Consider the following 21199-nt stretch of genomic DNA (forward strand, 5'->3'; position numbering starts at 1 on the left):
GTAGTAAAGTACATAGAGCAGAGATCACGCATTGGGTAAGAATTATCACCGAGGTGAAAAAACCAAACAGAAACAGCAAAACAAACTCCTGCCCAGCTGATGCAGCACTGCCCCACATTCTGGTGTGTGCAGCCCCTGCACCTGTGCGGTATATGTAGCTTATGGAAAAGACTGGGCAGTGCTGTGGATGCAGCACAGCCTTCCCAGGCACAGCACACCACCACAGCACGGCTGCCAGGAGAGCCCCACCAGGGCAGCGGTGGGCTCAGCCTGCCTTTGGATGTCTTTCTTCAACATGCAAATTAAAGTAAACTGGATGAAGTACCAAAATGTCATGCCTCTTAGCTTACATACTAAAAGAAAAAAAATATAAAAACAAAAAGTAAGAACAGAGAAGGTATCAAAGGACCTCTATTTTTATTTTTTATCAGGATCTGTTACCCTGAGCTGTGGTTACAATGTCAAGCACTCTTGATTTGAATGTGGTGTTGCTGATGGATGTACTCCCACACTACACACAACTTGCGTCTTTACAAGGGTTTTGGCTATTCTTTTGCAAGTCTGGGAAAGAGGAAAATTCACATTTTACACAAAATTAAAATCCTGCCTGACAGCTCCCATGTGCTGGCTGTGTCCCTGTTGTGTTGTTGCTGTTGTCCTGCCTTGGTTTGGCTCTGGTGCAGGCTTATCTCCCCTCAAGGTTCCTAAATAAATTTTTTTCTGTCTTACCACCCCATGCAAATATCCTCAGCCGGCAAAAGTCGCGGGGATTTAGAGGTGAAACATGAACACTGCACTCACAGTGGTGGCTCGGAGAAAAATGCAGACGAAGGACGGACAGAGCTTGCAGGCTCTGCCTGTAAATGCCACCAGCACACGCAGGGGGAGAACTGGAAAAAGCTCACTGCTCCAGAGTTGCACAACTGGACGGTGAGCAGAGAGGGGTAGGAGCCGTGGGAACTGGCAGCGGGGTGACACAGGAGAGCACGGGGACTGCCAAAATATTCCACCGCAGTCCAAAGACTGACAATTGCGGCAAGAGCCATCTTCCCCCCCTCCCTGCAAAACATTCCCTCTCCTAGGGATTTGCATAACCCCGTGTACATTTCCTGCAGTCCTTGGGCAACGAATAGAGTTGTGGTTCAACAATTTACAGGATCAAAGGCAGATCATGATCCTATCGCTGGAACAGTTACGTTTTTACATGCGGGCTTTTTAGATATCATTTCTCAAAGATCAAACTCCAGTGTATTCCAGGGAAGTAAGTTTAGACAAACCACAGAGCTGGGGAGAAGGCAGGATCACTTATTTCTTTTTCTTATGCATAATCAAAAGTTTTATTAGGGTTTTCTAAAAACCCATAGCTCTCATTCTGTACCCAGCCAGTGCAGACTGGCCACAGTTTGAGATCCCCAAGGTGGATCTACTGGGCTGCCTTACAGCAGGGGATTTCCTAGGGCAGGAAGCCCATCCTGCAGGGAGGGAGGCTCAGCCAGCTCTTACTCCAATGGCAGACAGGGCTGAGGGTTTTACAAGCGCCTTGCGTGCGATTTCCCTGCTCTGTGTCCAGCCCCTGGCAGCTGGAGAGGAAGCAGCATGTAATGAGCCCCAGGTGGAGGCAGCAGCTTCAGCTCTGCAATGGCAACACCCAAAACACCCCCCAAAACAAGGGAAGGCATCTGGGGCAGACCACTTCAGCCCAGGCTGGATAGCAAATGCAGATGAGGGCTGGGGTAAGGCAAGGACTAAAGGCAAATCTTCAAGGAAATAGAGGATCTGAAGTCAAACTCCCCCCTGAGCTCAACAAGCCTCACAGCGCCTGGGTCATGCCACCAGTGAGTCACTTCTGCCAGATGGGGAGAGTCTGGCCAACACAGGCATCAGCTGGTCCGTGCAGCCCTCCTTGCTCTTCTGACCCCGTGGAAGGAAACCTGGGCTTCTGCATCACTGCATTTCAAAAGGAAAGGAAATTAAATTTTTCACGGCGGAAATACCTGTTGCTTATCAGTGTAAATATGAGAGAAATGACACAGTCCCCCACACCTCCTTTCATGCCTCCTGCTTATTTAAACTCACACTGCCACATCAGAGGAAGCTCAGAGAGTGGTGCTGGCTGTGGGCACAATACCCGGCTGGGCTTCACACGCTGCCCTCCCCAAGACCACCAGCACCCCATGATCACACATGGGTGAAGGAGCAAGGCGTTGCAGGACCGAGTGTGAACTCTCCCATAGGGAGACCTGTATGTCTGCATTCCCACCACCTCCTCCCAGGGTTCAAAGAGACGGTAAGGGATGTCACTCTCCCTTCAGAGGCTGACTGGGACATTCCTCTCTGCCCCAGGTGTCACGGACACAGTAGCAGGGGTCAAGGTAGGTTTGGTAGGGGAAGGGAGGTGGAGGGACTGACTGTTTTATGACAGACAGTATGTGCTTTGCAGATGCAAATCTATACACTAAACCAAGATAGTCACAGAAGGTTTTTTCCACATATCACCAGCTAAGGAAGAAAAACTTTTGAGGAGGGCTTTGGAGAAAGCTGGCAGCACATCACTGGAAATACCTTGGCTGAATGCAAGCCAACTGAATTAAACATGAAGAATGAGTTACAGAAGCAACTGCCTAAGCGGTGTTTAATACAATAACCTGAACTAACCTTTTCATTCAGGTTGGCAGAGGAATGTCTGCTTCACACCTCACCAGGAGAAGGTTCATGGCAGCAGAGCCAGGACTCTGAAAGCACACAGGCTGACAAAACACCACTGACTCAAAACTAAAAATAATCCCTGAATTTTTGAAAATGCCCAATGGATTTTATTGCTAATTGCTTCTTTTCTTGCCTTTCCCCTGTCACAACAAAAAGCAGAAGTTCGAAAAAAGCTGAGCTATCTACACAGGGAAAATGTGCTTTCTCTCAAACAGAAGTTGATCTGTTTGCATCAGAGCAAGATTTGCTGCTGTGGTTAGTGTAGTGGAGTAACAGAAATCAGATGCCTTTCAAAACAGTACAAAACTAGTCAAAATATCTCTAACCTAGTTAAGTGGACTATGCATGATATTATGTAAGCACTCTCAAGTCAAACAGACAAAGAAATGATAGAGGGAGAGTAAAAGCAAGGAATGAGACTAGAAGTGCAAAAGAAAACAAAATAAAACACTGGACACAAGGTCAAGCAATCAGAACTGTGCAGGCTAGAAAAGGAAGTGAAATTACAGGCTCTGGCAAAACAGCTGAATGCTTACTCAGGAAAATTACAAAACTGTTGAGATCCTTACCATCAGTTATGTGTCTTCTATCCAGAACAATTTCCAAGACAAGCTATATGAAGTCATAAAAGCAATCCTGGGATCATCAAATTCTTCTCACATCGGTCAAATTATTTTTTATATAAATTCCAGGGCCAATATATATATGGTATCCTTACTAGGATATATATGGGATATAGGTATATATACACACACACACACAAAATTGCATCTTGGTAAAATCTATAAGCTGATGGCAGGTTATGATCAAGACTATCTTCTCCATCAACAGCTTCTACAGGAGAGGCTTCTAAAGGCCAAAAGCCCCAGCTAAGCACTAAAATTTATTTTCCAATCAACAAAAAATCCAATTGTGTTCCTGCAAAAGAGCTAGAACACCAGAGGAAAAGTTAAGATAGGGAAGAACACTTGGTTTAGGTTCAAACTAGATAGGACACATCAGTTAAAGGAACCAATGGTTCATCCCTTATGGAAGCCACTCAGGCCCTGTTTGGTTTTTGAGAGAAAGCAGAAGCAAGTATGGAGTGTGTGACACATTATTTCCCACAGAGCTATCAGGCTGTAGGGACTTCAGAGGCAGGATCAAACATTCTCTGTACACTTATAGAAAGCCATACTACTAAAACTACAAGCTTCAGAGTTGGGAATTATTTCTGCACTACTGCATATAAAAATGAATATTCCCAAAAAGAAGGTGAGTCCTGCCAACTTGTGAAATGTCACTGATGGAGGAGCTCCAGGTCACTATTTCCCCAGCAGTGTGGCAACTTTACAGAGATGGAAAGACACGAGAAGCCAGACAAACATAGATATATCTACTGCAAAACCCACAGCTCTGGGACTGACCCACTCTTACCATCATCAGGTCAATCCTCTTTTAATGTCAGCTAAATGATGTGATGAAAGGCTCATTTAAAAAAAAAAAAACCAAAAAAACATGTGCAGGGTTTATATATACCTAGACAAGGGTTCTTCACTCCGAGAGGGTCATGTTGTTACACACCTAGAGATAGGGCTTGGTGCCCAGGGCAGGAACTGCCTAGGCTGCAATTAGAGAAAGCAGCCACAGCCCTGGTCTGTGGTCCCAGGGAAGCTATCCAAGAATAAACAGGGTTAGATGGTTGTCAGCTGCACTCATTCAACTCACAATCTGCCACCTGTGCCCCCCCTCCTCCCCCCAGTTAAGTCACTAATTCAAAGTACTCCTACCTCTGTGCCTTTTTACAGGTTTATTACACATTGTGTAAGCAGCTGAAAGATCAACACCTTGTTTGTCAGTAGAAACACATGGAATTTGGCAGAAACCCTGCTATCCAGTGGAACACAGATTAGCTGGGAGGCAGATGCGATTTATTCATGGCTGCATCAGCTTCAGGGACTGTGATTCATGTTGCACAATGAAGCAGCTCTGCAGAGCTCCAAAGGGCTGTGAAGTCGACCTGTTGGTGAAAGCTACCCTGTTCTGCAAATGTGTGTAGCAGGACTTGAGATTCCTGCCAGCTGTAGTCCGACCTGACACCTCAGCTTCAGAAAGAAAAAGGAGTTTAAAGGCAAATAAAGCCAGTTTCAAAGGGAAAGGTGAGCAAAATGGCTTTGAGCTGTCAGCAGGAGTGCATGCAAAATATAGATGGAGAAAGCAGCCTGAGATTTTAGTTTGTAGCATAGCTAGCACCAGTTTACATGATTTTCTGTGTGCAGTGCATGCAAAATATAGATGGAGAAAGCAGCCTGAGATTTTACTTTGTAGCATAGCTACAGTTTACATGATTTTCTGTGTGTGCAGAACTCCAGGCACTCATTGTCGTGACAGGGACTGGAATAGACACTGAACCGCATACAGCACACATGGGTGCAATTATCATGTCTGGAACAGCAACAGCTCTAAGTGACATTTTGCTAGAGTGAGTGGCTAATCTAATCTCTTCTCCTTCAGTCTGGAGGAAGGCTGGAACTCATGGGAGAAGAGCCTGCTGAACCAGCGAAACAGGATAGAGATGTAACAACTCAGGCAGTTGGTGAACAGGAGACTTTAAACAAGTAATGTCCTGAAAAGTGAATATGAGCTGCATTTGTGCCAGTAATCCCTACTGGGAAAAAGCCAGGCGGGAAGTTGACAATTGCAAGATGCCAAGTAGAGAAGGGGGAAAAAAAAAAGAAAAAAAAAAAAGGAAAAAAACCCTAAACTAAATGAGTTTTAAAGAGAATGCAAAGTACTCCAAGGGTTACCAAAAAACCCTGCATAAGCGATTGAAGAAAAAAGGCAAATGAAAAGAGACTTTGGCAGGCAGGACACAGTTAACTGCAAGTGGCCTAAATACCATAGGTGTGAAAGTGACACTGAACAGGGTCACGGTGCACCTGGACTCCAGCTGCACTGCACCTTCTGCGGGCTGGGCTTCCCGCTGCAGCCTTACCTCATCTCCAAGGGGAAAACTGACTCCCCACCACACACTGGTTGCTGCTTACTTTCTCCTGCTTCCCCTTTTCCAGTGAAGTTACGGCAGCCCCCCCGCTCTGCCTGCCCCGGCAGCAGGATCCTGCTGCTATCCGAGCCAGCGTGGCCCGGGCTGGCGCAGCCGTGAGGTTAGCCCAGCTTCCAGGCCTGCTGGCCCCATTCCCTCCCCCAGAGCACGGGGCCAGCTGCTGCAGCTCCAACGGTTTTGCAGCCATGCTCGCTGACCTCATGGCACAGGCCGGGAGACGCGTGGGACACCGCAAAGCACCCCCGCAACAGGCAGCGAGACAACACCGCCTCCCTGCACGCAGGCTGCGACGCCGGGGTCAAGATTCCCTCCCTATTGTAATTATTTTTGCTTTGCGCAGAGATTTATCACACGCAGCTGCCACAACTTGTTTACAAGACACAAAAGCCATGAAAACAAGGTTGACGAAGTCTGCGTGTGAGCTGTTTTCCCTGGCATGAATTTGTCATACCTCTTAGCTCGCTGACGCCCTGGCTGGCCACACAGTCTGCAGTAACACACGGCAATGCCTTCCCTTCAGCTTCAGAGTAGCCAAAGTGTGTGTTTTCAGTCAGAAGTTGGGTTCTGACAAAACTGCTTTGCATTCAGGTTTATCACTGCTGCAAGAACAGCAAAACCACCCATGTTGTCTCACTGCTTCTTTATATTATTTTTTTCTTTTCCGTGGTAAAATAAGTTTCACAAATAATTTTTTGTTTGCCCTGCCAGGGATCGGTGGCCAGCACTTGAAGCCTTTGGTTTGTTACTTGGACTCCTGCTCAGTTCAGGATCCTAGCTCCACCCAATGCCCCACATATACTTACCAACCTTTGATAACTTTATCTAAAGTTACTCCAGGTTTATGCTCAGAAAAAACAGGTTTAGGTAAACATCAATAGCCAGCACCAAACTATCAGTGCTAGATTACAAGAGAGCAGAAACTCCCTTTTGACACATTTTAGTGGGTACTCAATATGAGTCATTTTCTTCTTCTAAGTTAAATAACACCTCAGGCTAGGGAAAAGCTTTTACATGGTGTGGTGTCAGGTGCTACTCAGCCACAGCCATCTGACTTGTGACTACAGCCAAACTTCTAGGTGTAACCTTAACACAAGTCATAATTTAATAAGTATAGAACCAGCCTCAATCAAAATTGGTCACCAGTGCAGTTCCCACGGTAAGTCAGTCAGCAAAAAGGAAATGCAGTGCTCATCATACAAGCAGGACTTTGGTGGTCATTTACATTAATACCACTTCGTGTAGCATAATATTAAATGAAAACAGCAGAGAGACCACAGGCTTTTACTTTCAATGAAAACTGTTAACCTGAATGGCAACAGCTTTCTTCCTCATTCTATTTTCATTTTCAGTACTGCAGCTGCTATAGTGAAATTACAGAACTGGTCAGTTCAACCAGCGAAGTTTTTTCCTTTTAAACTTGCTGACATTTTTTATTTTAAAGGGCAAAGTAATGAAGAGTAAAGATCTCTGAAAATGCCCTTTAATGATCTGAGTGCCCCACAGCATACCAGCAAACTGCTTTGAAAAAAAAGAAACAAGAGGAAAATGTCTAGCAATTCAAATCAAAAAATGCAAACATACTTGTGAGGCTGTCTTTCCTTCATTCATGAAGTATGGGTGTAAGGAACGTTTCAATAAAGTTCCTTCCAGCAAGAACAGGAAAGGACAAGGCATCTTCCAAACCTTTATCAAAGATGACACTCCACTTTGGGTGTGTAGGATCCCTTAAGATAAATCACCTATTCCACAAAACCATATCTATTAACCAACTTTTCCCTCAACATGAACCTCACAGTAACAAAAAAGTACACTTCCATTTTACAATCAGTCATTAAAAAACCCAACCAAACAATACAAACATAGGTATCCCAGGAAAAATAGCTCAGAAGTATCAAGTACAGCGTGTCCAGAGACACTACACCAGGCTCTTCTGTATCCACCTGCAATGCCTTGAAGACAGAGTATACAGCCACCTCTATGTTCAAAATTATTTTCCAGCTTTATTTCAAATTTTTTAAAAAATAATTCTGTATTCATACAACATATTAGGATGACTGTGTTACCAAAGCAGTCATAAGTAAACCAGTGTTTACTGTTTGCCATTTTGATTTTAAACATGAAGGTTCAAGAAAGGCACAAGTTCAGAAAAATTCCAAAGAGCACTCCAGAGAACAGAGTATATCTGACACTAGAAAATTATAAAGGCCACAGCAAAACAGTATAGCATTCAGAATATTGTAGTCTTCTTTCTACTCATAAAGATATCCTTAAATTCACCAACCCTCCTGCTCCTCAAAGCCCTCCCCCAACCTCTCAAACAGACAACTGGTTTGTTTTTAAAGATTAGCCAGAACCAGTAATTTTTTACCCAGGAGGTCTCTTATTTCATTGTTGCTGGAAGGATATGGGTGGGTGACTGACATTCAAGTAAGTTGAAATGTGAGCTGCAAGTCTTCACCATTTTCAGTAATAAGTCATTTTGATAGCAAAGTCCTTTTCTGAAAGGTAACTTAGATTCTGTTGGCAAAAATACACCCCAATACAACAGGGATCTCTTCTAAATCTTAGCCAACCACCTGTTATAGTGTCTTACAAAGACCCAGGTCCCAGAACTCAGATTTCAATGCAATACAGCCTATTTTATTTCAGTCTACTAGAATTACTGAGTAAAAGCCTTGTCATTGCTAGTCCAAGTAAGGCTAGAAGCCCTTGCCCTCCCCTATCAAAATTTGTCACCAGTCATGTCTAGGAGCTGCATCACAAAGATCTGCAAAAAACACTTGTCCCCAGCCCCTCTTCTGGCCTCTTCCTTTTATCTTCAGATCTTTCCATAGGCCACCACATTTCCCAGCCCTAAAATATTTCAAGGAGCCAAGAGCTGGAACTGTTAGAGGGGCCCAAGGTTTCCCTCTGAAATTTAGTCAGAATTGCCTTTGGCACCTTAAAAAATTTCAACATAGCAGAACACAATCAGGTACTTCTGGCACACTTCTCAGCATTCTTTTAAACATCTGGTTAACAACAACTGCTAGTTTGGTTCATGGCTCTCTGAACCAAACAAAGTCAGTAAGAGCACAAACATATTTCTCACTTCCATTTGTTTCAAGGGTAATTCATGTTTTCTGCAAAGCTTGTATTCAACAAAATACTCTGTATGCATTACTTTTAAAGAAAATATTTTATTATATTATGGGAAAAAAGCATGATCATCGAAAGTTTGTATTGTTAAAAAAATTGAAAATTTAGACAGCGTGTCGGTATATTCCGTTCCACATGGGAATGATAAGAAGACTCTATATCATTACTAGATATTGCACAGTCTGAAAGAAACAAAACAAATCACATGATCTTGGGAAACATCTCACATTATGAAAAATCTACAAAGAAAACATTAAAAAAAATCCCAACAAAACACACAATCCTTTCTTTCTACAGTAGCTTTAAGTTCGTAATTCTTGGAATGACCGTATTCCACTGAAGACCATCTCAGTGACAGGAAGCTTCATTTCAGCAATCCCCTTGTGCAAATAAGATTAATAAAAAAAATAATAACAACGCAGTGAAGTCTTTTGATATTGTGTGGGTGGCAATAACCACACAGCTGTTAGATCCCTGCCTGGTAAAACAAAACGGGGAAGGAGAAGGAAGGGGATTTAGGCCATAAGTTTTGCCTGCAACTCCATCTCTGCCGCCCTTTTGAGTGCAACATCCACCAGAAGCTGAAATCCACTAAAGTCCTGGTTAAGGTCTGGTGGTGTTGGAGGAGGAGTGTTAAAGAGCCCACTCTGTGTGTTTGCACCAGGTCCCAGTTTGGATGCGTCCTCGTGGCAGGAGAGGGGGCTCTCTGTGAAGCCGCCAGCCGGGCCCTGCTGCAGGTCCGTGGTCTGGCCTACATCAGCTGGCTGGCAAAAGTGGAAAGGGGCATCTTTCAACGCAGTCACAGTCGTGTGGCAAATCACCGAGGGCCGAGCCAGGACCGATCCCGGGGAAGCCGCCTTGGGAGAGGACACAGTTTTGCCAAGCGGCGCGGCAGCGGGAAGGAAGGCAGTCTCATCCAGCAGGGGAATGTAGTTCTTTGTGCTGATGGCAGACTCCACCAGGCCGCCCTCGGGAAGCTTGGTCCCTCGCCGCGAGATAGTGAACTGATTTGGGTCTTTGCCATCCTTCCTCAGCATGTCAGGTAACAGCCTGCGGCGTGCATTGATAAACCAGTTGCAGACCTGGGAATATAATGACATCTTAATGTCTACCTTCATTCATTCCCAACTATGTGCCACTAGAGCAGACAGTTAGATTAATGAATCCCTCCAAGCAGTTTCCTGCACTGCACAACAAAATAGAGACCTACTGACAAGTTCTGACATGCCTGGCAAAGGCCCTTCCCCTGTCCCCATGCTACCAACTCCCTGCTCCTGTTACAGAAAGCCCCGGGACATCTGAAGTCCAAACTAGGAGTTTAGCTTTTAACTCTGTGCACACACATTAACCTATTGGCTATTGTTCCCTAGCTTAGGTTAATTAACAACAGGAAAACCTTTTCTCTCTGAAGAGAGCCACTCCTCCCACAAATAGTTACTGATTTTCCTTGTTCAACTGACTGTGTCGACAGACATAACATGAATTACCTCACTTAAGTTTGTCCTTGTTTAAATATCAACCAGTTTCCTGGGCAATACAGGACAGTTTATAGTTTAACGTCTTTTTTCTCTTTACTACATAAAGGAAGTCTTCTTTATAATGTTGCATTAAAAAAATTTTACTCTATAGCCAATTATGAACTTTGCACTAATGAATTATCATGGAAAAATAAAGCCCAGGACTTAACAGGAGTGCTCTCTATTTAGCAGCTCCCAGAACCAAACCATGGTTTACCAAGTTCTCATGCAGCCACCTTCCCACAACATGGGATGCAGCAATGGGCAAAAGCTATTCGACCAAAGATGATCACAGAAGATGAGAATGATGCGCCCAAGGGACCTCACAGACGCCAGTGGCATCCCAGGATGAGAATCCAAAATAAACATACAAACACCTCATCATACCTGCACTAACACCCTTGAGTAGCTCTATTTCATATAGGTTGTTCCACTGATTTTAATGGCAGTGATCACACACATAATTATACATGCCCATGTTCTACTGGAATGAGCCTCAAGTTGCCATTTTACAAGTGAAGAGTTACATGCTAAGCTGCACATCTATCACCATAAAACCTCTGTTGACAAATAAATACCTTCTTCTCACAATAAATTACCTTGTACAGACACTTTATGTCTGCAAAAAATTAGCATCCAATTTATGACTGTTCTCCCAGAAAAATGATTTTATTCCAAATAAACAAAGATCATCGTAACACATAATCAGTCTCTATCTCTCCTTATGAGTGCCATCAGCAGGAGAGTAGCAATAAAAAAGGAAATCTCACATGCAGTGTAAACATTTGTATCTATGACTAGACCCCAGGTGATTTAAAACAGAAAACAGCTCCTTTAGAAGGGAGAACTACTTTTTAAATACCTGTAGTGTGGAAAGGTGTGTTTGTCGGGATAACAGCGCTTTTTCTTGCTCTGAAGGATAAGCATTGTATCGGTGCTCATAGAGCCAGTCCCGAAGAATCTGCACAGATTCCTTGGGCAGGTTGCCACGTCTCCGCCGTTTGCCTGAGCCAGCAGATGAGGAAAGATCCAGTGGGACATCCATAGTGTCATCATCCTCCGTTTCACTGCCTGATATTGCAACTACACCTACAATTGTAAGACAAGCACAATCAGCCTCCTAAATCCGTTAACTACTTGGCTCCAGCACTGTATGGCACAGACATTTTACATCACGTGAGCTGTCTTTACTGTTCCAGCCCCTTGTACGGGAGATCCGTCCTGCAGCATTAACCTGTCATGCTGTAGCTTTTCTGTCAGCTGAACAAAAAAGTAGCACCAATGATCCGTTCCTAAAGGAATTCTTCTCTGCAAACCTTCGTTTTCTTGTTCCCCTGGCAACCTTTTATCTGCTGAACGTTATCAGATAGCTTCTATCTAATGAGAATATTGTCCAAGTTTGCTGGCTATGGTATGCATCCAGCACTTCTTTTCAAGGATAACTAACCAGTGGCTGAGCAAAAGGTCAACAAGCAAGAACTTAAAACACCCCAACTCAAGCAATAGGTTATTTACTGATTTCTTAACATCCTGATGCTTGTCTCTTTGGAGGGATAGGTTGTAGATTTTATAAATTAATAATTACATCTATTCAGAAAAATTAATGGAAGAAGAAAAAAAGAAAGGGAAAAATTGTGTTTCTTACCACCCGTAAGGAGATTTTCACTTATGAAGGGAAAGAAAGAAGTGCAAAAGAAGGGAAGAACCAGGTGCCTAGGAGTTCACCAGATTATCAGGAAATGGACTCTCATTTAATTATATTCTGTATCAAAGAACCATGATCATTTAGATGTACTAGTTTTTCTCCTGACTATTTTTTCAACTTTGTGGTTTTCATCGTGTGTTCTGTGCTATGCTTACTATAAGGACTCCAAACTTACCAGTTAACTGCATACCTTCTCCCTCCAACACAAAGGAAGGAACAGATTTCACAATCTGATTATCCCTTTATATACGTACACCACACTACTAGTAACATGAAGCTATGGAATGTAAATTAAACAAACGAGCAACTATTCAATAGTTAGGAAGGCTACAATTCTACTCCTTTGGTAGGATACATGAGTCACTAGTTCCATGAAACAGAAATAAAACCCATGCTTTAAACTCACCAGAAATTTTAAGAATCTTACAAACTATATACAAGTCCAAATAAGAGACTACCGACATTCAGCTAGTACAAATTAATACTAATTTCAAGTGAACTCACACTGGCTTTCCAAAGCAGTTTTAGAAACTACAGAAGGAAAACAAGCCCTTAATCTTTTTGTCTCCTGAACTTAAGACTGGGGGGGTGATGAGTGGAAACAAAGAAATTTGCTCACTTGTAACACCAAAACTAAAAACCTTAATAGTAAAGCCAACTAACTGTCAGAAGTAAAGTTTTTCTGTGGGAATCCACCCATAATTTAAAAATTCTATTCAAGGAAATAAAGTAAGCCCTAAACAACAAGAAGTGAACCTGTGAAAATATTAAACTATATAAAACTATGTTATATCCATAAGTAAGGGCGCTTACGGAAGTGAGAAACAAGAAGGAAGTAAAGCCCTTTAAAAAAACCAACCAATCAGCCACCAAAGCCCCCAGCACCACACAAAGAAAGATAGAAGGTATGCATGTGCAAGTTTTCCTTAATACTTGGCAGGAGAGTAGGGAGAGAAACAGAGAAGGACCTTTCCTCACACTTCCAAACTTCAGCCAAAGCTGACACGGTAAATTATTCTTTCCTTCCCCTATTTATTAATAGCTCCAACATCCTTAAATTTAGTTTTAAGTTTTCCAATTTGAAATGCACAGTTTTGATACGCAAGCACTCCCAACAGGATGATCAATCCGCAATCTGTCTGGCATAGTTGCTGCAGTAACTTACTTGGTATTGTTTTCATTCTCCCAACTGCTGATTTATGTAACCGACAAACACCAAACTGACATACCGAATTTTTCATCTGATGATTAGCTACATAAATTATCCAGTCATGGAACAGGAACAATAGGACAATATTTAAATAACCAACACAAGATAAAGCTCCAAATTATGTAAACAGTTTCTTAATTCGTGTAGAAAGTATGTCAAAAGTTTGCTTTACAATGATTCCAAGCAAACCACTTTGTCACAGCTTCATGGAAAGTGCTGTCACACTTGCAACCTGACCTGAGAACATGCCTTGCACCATGGGCTCCTGGAGCCATGAGGAACACTTCTGGGAACAAAGATCCTGCAGAGACAACAGGACAGCTCTGCAAAGCAGCTCAGCCCTTTTAAATTGAATTTAAAAACTAGCTAAAACTAGCCCATGCTATTCAGACAATGTTTTGAAGTGTGCTGTTCTTGTTTGTCAGGAACCAGAACTGTTGCAGCACTTCACAGGGTTGGGTTTTTTGTTTGTTTTTAAATATAATGGGCAGAAAGGCAAGACCTTGGAAAAGAGGGAGAGGCAAACAGCAAGGGCTGGAAACAAGAGGGAAGGAGAAACTACTGTGAAAAAGTTAGATGTCTAATGGTCTACAAGCAGTATTTACATGGCATAACAAGAACTGCTCCAGGTACACACCACCCAATCTGAAGGGACCTTTCCAGGATCTACCACACAATTAAAAAGACTCCATGGATATCTCTCTGAATTTCAGAAAACCTGACTTAACAGCAAAACCTCTCCTAGAACTGTTGCTTTTCCTTTAGCTGCAAAAACAGAAGTGATAAGATACTGTGCAAGCTAGCAGTATAAAAACGTTTCTCTCTTTTCAAATAAGATCTTTTTCTAAAGTAAAAGTTGTCATCTGACTAACCGTAGCCTACCTAGCAAGAAATGAGTCACCAGCAGAGCCAGCCCTTTGACCTGCTGGCTTAGTGTGTCATATTAATTGACACAGTAAGTTAGTGACACAAAGCAGGTTTTGGTTAAGCAGGAAACCCAGTGTAGTACAGACTTCTGCTCATTTAAATGAGCTCATTTAAATAGCTGATCAGCCCTCTGAACTCGTGGCAGATCTCTCAGGCGCAGCACAGAGCTAGCAGCAACAGGAAGTCATGGCTAGAAATCTCGCACTACCCCAGCTGATATTTTTTACTAGAGCAGGAGCCACATTGCTGCTGTCAAGGCTCTGTTTTCATTAAAGCATTCCTGCTGATTACAACCCAGCTTTGTTTTTCCGTCTTGTTAGTAATCAGCCTATTCGCTGCTGGTTTCCTGTTTTAACAGGGCCCAACTGAAAAGGGTCCTGGCCACGCTCCATGACTGGACCATTGGCTTACTGTTATTTACACCCAGAATAAAGGCCTGTGGACACGATGAGTAGCCCCAGCTGACCTACTAATTTATTTTGTATTAAAAGCAGGCTAGGGCCAGGCTATTTTATGTCTCCTCCTAAATACATTTAATCCAAACAAAAAAATCTGCTTTTATAGAACTAAAATTAAAGCAGCACAAGTTCATTTGCAGAGAGGTCTGAGAAACAACACAAAATCCCATTCCTTCACTTCCACATGGCCACTTAAAAGAGTAGTCTATGCTATTAATGACCCAAGAACTACATGATCAGCATCCCCTTATAAATTACTTTATCCTCCTGGCTTCCCAGCTGAAGTCATATACATGATTGAATGCACTTTTGCATTGTATCACAGCCCAAAGACTTCACAGGTCCTCCCCGTAATCAGCTCAGGGAAGATTACACCTAGGATCTGGAGTCTGGGCTCAACACCCAAACGTTAGTTAACAGCTTGAAACAACTTGAGTAAAAGTACAGTGATGACTAAAGCTGATTTCAAAACAAACCACTGCCACTTAAAAAGGTATGCTGAAATACTTTGAGGGGGAGGACAAAATATTTAGAGAGGCTGAGACAAATGAAATGGAAGTTAAGCAAACCAAAAATTTATTTGTGGGGGGGGGGGGGGGGGGAAAGGCACCCAAAAAAAAAAAAAACTATCCCATTGTGTCGAGGAAGAGCTTCGCAGAGGAAGTGGCAGAAGCCAATTGTTATTCAAAAGAGGACAAAGTATACCACAAGGAACAATCTCTGCCCTCCAGAGAGGGGATGGACAAAAATCACCTTAAAGAAAACCTCCCACCCCTTAGGGTTCTCTGAATTTCTTCAGTGAGATTTTTTTTTTACGAGCGCTGATAAACAGAACCAGTTCCTATCCAAGCCTCCGATCCTGTTGTAACCAAGTTCAGTAAGATTCTTCACAAGTATAAACTTGAGCACATGCCTGCGCCTTTTCGAGACTGTGTTCTAAATCAGCTAATTAACAAGCCAAGTAGGTTCCGTGTGACTGCTATCACGCTATTATTTGTAAATTAAACTATCCACAGAAGAGTCCTGAGGTTTAAATCCAGTCTCCTATCTTAAAAAAAAAAAAACCAGAAAAACAAAACAAAGAAAAAACACCAAAAAACCTCAACAAAACTATCAACAAAAACACAGCATCACACACTTAAAAATGTTGAACTCAACACACATAACCAAAAAATCTAACCAAAATGCAATGCGAATTTAAAAATCAACATCAAAAATACATTAGTTTAAAATTATTCATAAGTAGCAAAAAACTACCAGGATACAGAAGGGAATTTCCACAGGGAAAAAAAAAACCCTCTTTCCTCTGAATGAGTTTCATAATTGAGGAACCAGCCTATTTGTTTTCCTCTGTACTTTACAGCTTGCACTCTATTACTTCTAAAGCAACTTGGCTGTACTATACCTTTTTTTTTCCCCTCTAAACGGTATTTTTCTAGGAGTGAAAGCAAGAAATCTGTAATAAAGTCACTCTTTGAAACTTCTTGAATGAGCTTCAAATGCCAGGAGGTCACAAATAAGTACAAGCCCAACCTTTATTAAAACAAAGGCACCCTAGCCCTAACATCTTTTTAAAAGTTTCCGCCTTTGTCTCCTCACCTTTTAATTTGTGCCACGCAAACCCCAGGCCCATGGCCCCTCTCAAAAGTTCTCCCTCCCGCCTGTCACCTTTCATTGTTTCCATTGTTTCAGCCCGGGATTTGCAATCCTCAAAGCAGAGCTTACACACACACACACACACACACTCTTGCACACAAAGCCCTACACATGCATACCTAGAAACTACGTCAGCGTTTTCCACATGCATTTATTTCGGGGGTGGCAAGAACAACAGTTGAAAGTGCAGGGAGTTTGGTATTTCACCAACCAGCAGCTGCCCTCGGGGAGAGAAGTCTGAACAATGGAAGCAACAGCAGACAGGAAACCAGCTCACCACTGCTGTGCAAATAGGCAGCATAGGAATGTCCTAAAAATAACTGGGCTAAATTAATTCAGCGAAACTATAAAAGAGGGGAGGGGGGAAACAAACCACAAACTGCTTCCAACAGGGTGAAGAATCTCGACCTACCTAAGACATTTAAAACCCAGCGCAGTCCTTGGGCGCAGGGGGCTGCGCCTGGGGTCGAGCCCCGCTCCGCTCCCGCGGGACGCTGCGCTCCTCAGCACCACCCTGCCCGCTCCTTAAACTTCGCCTTTGTGGCTCAGCTCCCTTTGTGCGCGCTCCTCTGAGCCGAGCGGCATGTCCAAAAAAAACTTCTGACGAGGGCTACAAACCATATTAGTACACACCATGTCTGCAGCAGCCCAATGATTTCACGAACTACATATGCCTTAATCGCTCCAAGGGTACTAACAATGAGAGGCTGCTTTACTACGGAGCCGCAGGAATGCATAGTAGGGCGAAAACAGCACAACTCTGGAGTACTGAACATGCGCACTGCTCCCCCGTAACCCTCCACTTCGGAGCATTTAATGGTCTTTGAATGCAAAACACCCTTCAGCCACACCGCCGACTGGCAAATCGCAACTGAACAGGCACTGCTTTGCTGTGAACTTCTTCCCAGCCAGCGCAGGAGCGCTAGACCAAAAAACACGTTCCGCGTCTTTGTGGCCAAGCGCTAATTTAAGGGCGCTTAAAGCACCACGAGCGCGATGAGTAACGATCCTCTAACTGTAAAGTTTGTCCGCTTGGAAGTGGACACAAAGAAAACTCAAACAGCATTATGGTTATGGGGCGGGGGGAGGGGGGAAGTCTTCTTCCTTTTAACCCTGCGTCAAAACTTTTGCACTTTGTGTTTCGTCCCCCTGTTTTAAGGGATAAAAGGGATAGAAAGGGCTTCAACTTTCAGCAAAACAAGGAGGGCGAGGGGGCAGAGGGGTTTGAAGCCCTGCCACCGATGCCCCCCCACGCTCAAGCCCCACGCTGCCGGCCCCGCGAACAAAGAGTTGCCGGACGGCCCCGCTTTCCTCGCCCCAAGTTGGGAAAACCACCCGCACCCTCGTCCCCCTCTCGGGGATGGTGGGGCTCGGTGCGGAAAAGCGTTCAAAAGTGTTTTACGGGAGGGCAGGGGGAAGAGGCTCCACGGAGGGGGCGAGAACAAAAGTTGGCGGAGGACACGAGGCGAACGGCTGGACATGTTTTTGACAGGGAGCCAGCGGCGCAGAGAGGCGGCCGCCTCCAAACAACAGCCCCGCATGTTTTGTCTGGGAGCGGAGCATCCACTACAATCTTCCACGGGATTCAGGCCAGGGGGCGTGGGGGGGGGCAAGGGGGACAAAAGGCCGAGAAGGCAAAGGGACTCCGGCTAGCTTAGCGACAGCCCCCCCTTCCCCTTTCCACCCCGGCTAGGGGCGCGGGGCACCCCGCTTTGTCCCGGCACCCCATCACAACTACCTTTTTTACTTTTCATCTTGATCGCGAGGACCGAGCCGATCGCCGGACACCCCACGCACCGACCCAAGTTTCTCTCCCTTCGCCGGACGCTGCTTTCCCCCTTTAAGCTCGGCGAGGAGGAGAAGGTCGATGAAGAAAGAAGAAACACCGCCGCGGAGCCAGGCACCCGGTCACCGGCCGCGCTGCTGTCAGCGGGAGCCGCAGGGCTGTGCCTCCCCCGGGGGCTTTCTAGTGCGGCCGGGGTGGGCTTCCCTCCCCCCTTCCCTTTGTTCCCTTCTGCTGGCGATTGGCCCCGGCCTGTTAAAGTGAGGAAAGGCACGGGAGAGAAAGGTACACAGCGCCCGCCCTCCCCCACCTCCCCGCAGTGAGTACGGGAGAGTAACCGTGCGCTGCACTGGCACTCGCGGCGGCTGCCTCCTCCTCCTCCTCCTCTCTCCTCCCTCCCCTCCCGTCTGACAGAGCCTCAACACCCGGGAGGGGAGGGACCGGCCGGAACGGGGGGGTGTCCGCCTGTACCCGCTCGCTCATGCACACACAACAGCAGCGGCGGGGGGAGCTCTCCGTGCCTCCCGCTCCCTCGCCTTTCTTCCAAGCAGACGTTTGATCATTAAACTGGAAGGAGGAGAAGGAAGAGGCGGGGGTGGGGGGGGGAGATTTTGACAGCTGCCCTTGACTAGCCTCCTCCTGTTGCTGCCGGACGAACCACCCACTCCTTCGCGTGAATAGAGGAGAAGAAAGAAGAGTGCGTAGGGCCGGGGAAGGGAAGGAGCCCTGCAAAGACCGGCGCCCCCCTCCCCACTGCCGAGCGGCCCCGGTCGGCGGGGGCTGCTCCCCCCGATCCCCGATGGTGCTGAAGGAGCCCCGCCTGGCCGGCGCTGGCCACACACACCCCCACCCACCCCCGCGGGGAAGGCGAGCCCCGTTTCTGCGGTTATTTTTAAAAAAGTTCTAAAAAGTTTTTTTTTTCCCCCCCGACCCCCCCCCCCCCCCCAGCCCGGTAGATTTTGCTGCGGCACATGATCGCAGCTGTAAAAGAGAGAAGTCTCACAGCTTGACTCATCGCTGTCAGGCGAGCACGCTCTGCAGCAGCAACAGTTTCTTTTCCTCCGGGATGGGAAACGTGACACCCGCCAGCCGCTCGCTGCAGCCTCCCTAGCGAGGTGGAGAGCTCTCTGCGGGCACAGGCGGCCTTGGCGGCGGGTCCCGGCGCTACCCCCACTGCCCCCCTGACACAATCAGATTAAAAAAAAAAAAATTTAAAAAACCAAAACTGCTGAACGCCCAGCCGCGGTCTGAAGGTTTCGGCGTGGAAAGGAAAGGAAAAGAAGCCGCCTGGCCGCGGAGCAGGCGTGCGGGCGCGGCGTGCCCTCATTCCACGGGAGCGTGTCCGTGTCACTCCCGCACCGGCACGTGCGGGGCTGTTCCCGGCCGGGCAGGCGCGGGGGGCGAGCAGCAGGCGCCTGAAACGGCTGATGAAATAATGGATTCCTACGGCAGAGCGGGGATCATTCCCTCCGCAGCACCCTGCACCCCCCCGGCGGCGCAGGCATCCGCGCAAATCCGCATTCACTGCACAAGGGAAGCAACAGCGTTTTAGCAGCAAGCCTTCCCCAAGTACCTTGTAACTATTTTTATGTGGCGTAATTACAGCGGGAGATAAAACAGCTGTTGTGTGCCGAAGGGGGGATGTGGAGGGGGGAGGGCAGCTGGTGAGTCACGTCAGCTCGCCAAGGACTCGGTGTCGGCTGCTCTGCGCGGCCGGACGTTCGCCCCGGCATGGGTGACCCTTGTGCTGGGCGGCGTGTCCGGCTGTGGGTCAGCGAGGCACGGCACACTGACTGACTGACTGACTGACTGACTGACGGCGCCGTGCCAGGCGGGAGCTTGTGCGGCGCGGTCCCAGGTCCCGCCGGCGGCAGCGCGATCCGGGCCATTGCCCGCCGACCGAGCGCCCTCCGGCCGCCCTTCCCGCCGCATTCCCGCCGCCTTGCCCCCGGCGGTGTCCAGGGGGTGTCAGCCCGGCTGGACGAGGCTCGCTCGGGGCCGCCGTTCTCACCCGAGCCGTGCCCCCGAGGGACTGGTGGCTCGGGGGCGGGGGTTGTGCGCGCACGCCGCCGTATGGCTTTATTTTGGCTTTTACTGTTTTGTTTTTGTTGTGGAAGAGCCCTGCTTCCCAGCTGTGAGGGCTGGCTCTTCGAACTGCTTGTTCCGAGCGTCCGGGCAATGGTCATGCCAAAAAAGCAATTATGGGAAGTTAACAAAAGACACGTCAAGGAGTCGAAGAGATTTCCCTTTCTCCTTGCCGCCAGAGCCGCCTCACGCCTGTTCATTGTCCTTGGGACCGCAGGCAAATCTGTGGAATCTCTGAAACTAGCTCTTTCCTTATTTTTTTTTCCTTAGAGCTTTGTTTAAATTTGTTTGTTTGTTTTTTCTTGTTTGACGAAAAAAAAAAGCAGGCAAATCTGTGGAATCTCTGAAACTAGCTCTTTCCTTATTTTTTTCCTTTTTTTTTTTTTCCTTAGAGGTTTGTGTAAATTAGTTTGTTTTATTTTTCTTCTTTGACGAAAAAATATTTATTTTCACACTGAACTCAAGTTGCTTTTTCTTTCCTTTTCAAAAGCTTTAGAAACAGCCTTTCTAGGAAAAGATAAAAGGCAACTTTGTATGGCAGCTTTTTAGCTAGTAGGAGAAGGCCGTGGACCAGTGGGCGTTCATTCCTAGCTCCCGTGGTATAAAAAGCATGGAAAGGTATTGTTTCAAAACAAGTTCCTCCTTGGATGTATGTCGGGGAATACCCATAGCTGGGACCAACAGGAAAGATTGAAAGTGGGTTTGTGTGAAAGTTCACGTTGCAGTTGTTGCCTGGTGCAGCATCTCAGGTTTATCCACAAATTTCGGCTGTCTTTCCCACTTAAAGACTCCTGATACGTGTTCCCGGTGGTAGTGGGATAAAGTTTGCAAAAAAGTAATGCAGTGGAAGCAAACCCCCACAGCTCTCTCTGCCGGTAAAACTTCAACACACCTGAAACAAGGCTGTATCTGAAATGAGGGCAGGTGATTTGCCTGAGCTCAAATCTAATGGATTGATCAACTTAGTTTTG

General features: G+C 45.9%; 1 protein-coding gene across 3 annotated transcripts; it reads right to left on the reverse strand.

Moving 5' to 3' along the window:
- Positions 1-7725: 7725 nt before the first annotated feature.
- Positions 7726-19276, reverse strand: TGIF1 (TGFB induced factor homeobox 1). Of its 3 annotated transcripts, none has more exons than XM_039705967.1 (3): positions 19147-19276; positions 11267-11493; positions 7726-9969 (listed from the first exon to the last, which is right to left on the reverse strand). In XM_039705967.1, the coding sequence occupies exons 2-3, from the start codon at positions 11447-11449 to the stop codon at positions 9403-9405; spliced, it is 750 nt and encodes a 249-aa protein (XP_039561901.1). In that variant the 5' UTR covers positions 11450-11493; positions 19147-19276; the 3' UTR covers positions 7726-9402. The 3 variants fall into 3 exon arrangements, with proteins under 3 accessions (XP_039561901.1, XP_039561899.1, XP_039561902.1); XM_039705965.1 differs by lacking the exon at positions 19147-19276 and adding an exon at positions 18099-18956; XM_039705968.1 differs by lacking the exon at positions 19147-19276 and adding an exon at positions 16304-18065.
- Between the last annotated feature and the right edge of the window lie 1923 nt (positions 19277-21199).

The sequence above is a fragment of the Passer montanus genome, unplaced genomic scaffold (assembly GCF_014805655.1).
Source record: "Passer montanus isolate IOZ18808 unplaced genomic scaffold, ASM1480565v1 scaffold19, whole genome shotgun sequence".
NCBI classification, from domain to species: domain Eukaryota; kingdom Metazoa; phylum Chordata; class Aves; order Passeriformes; family Passeridae; genus Passer; species Passer montanus.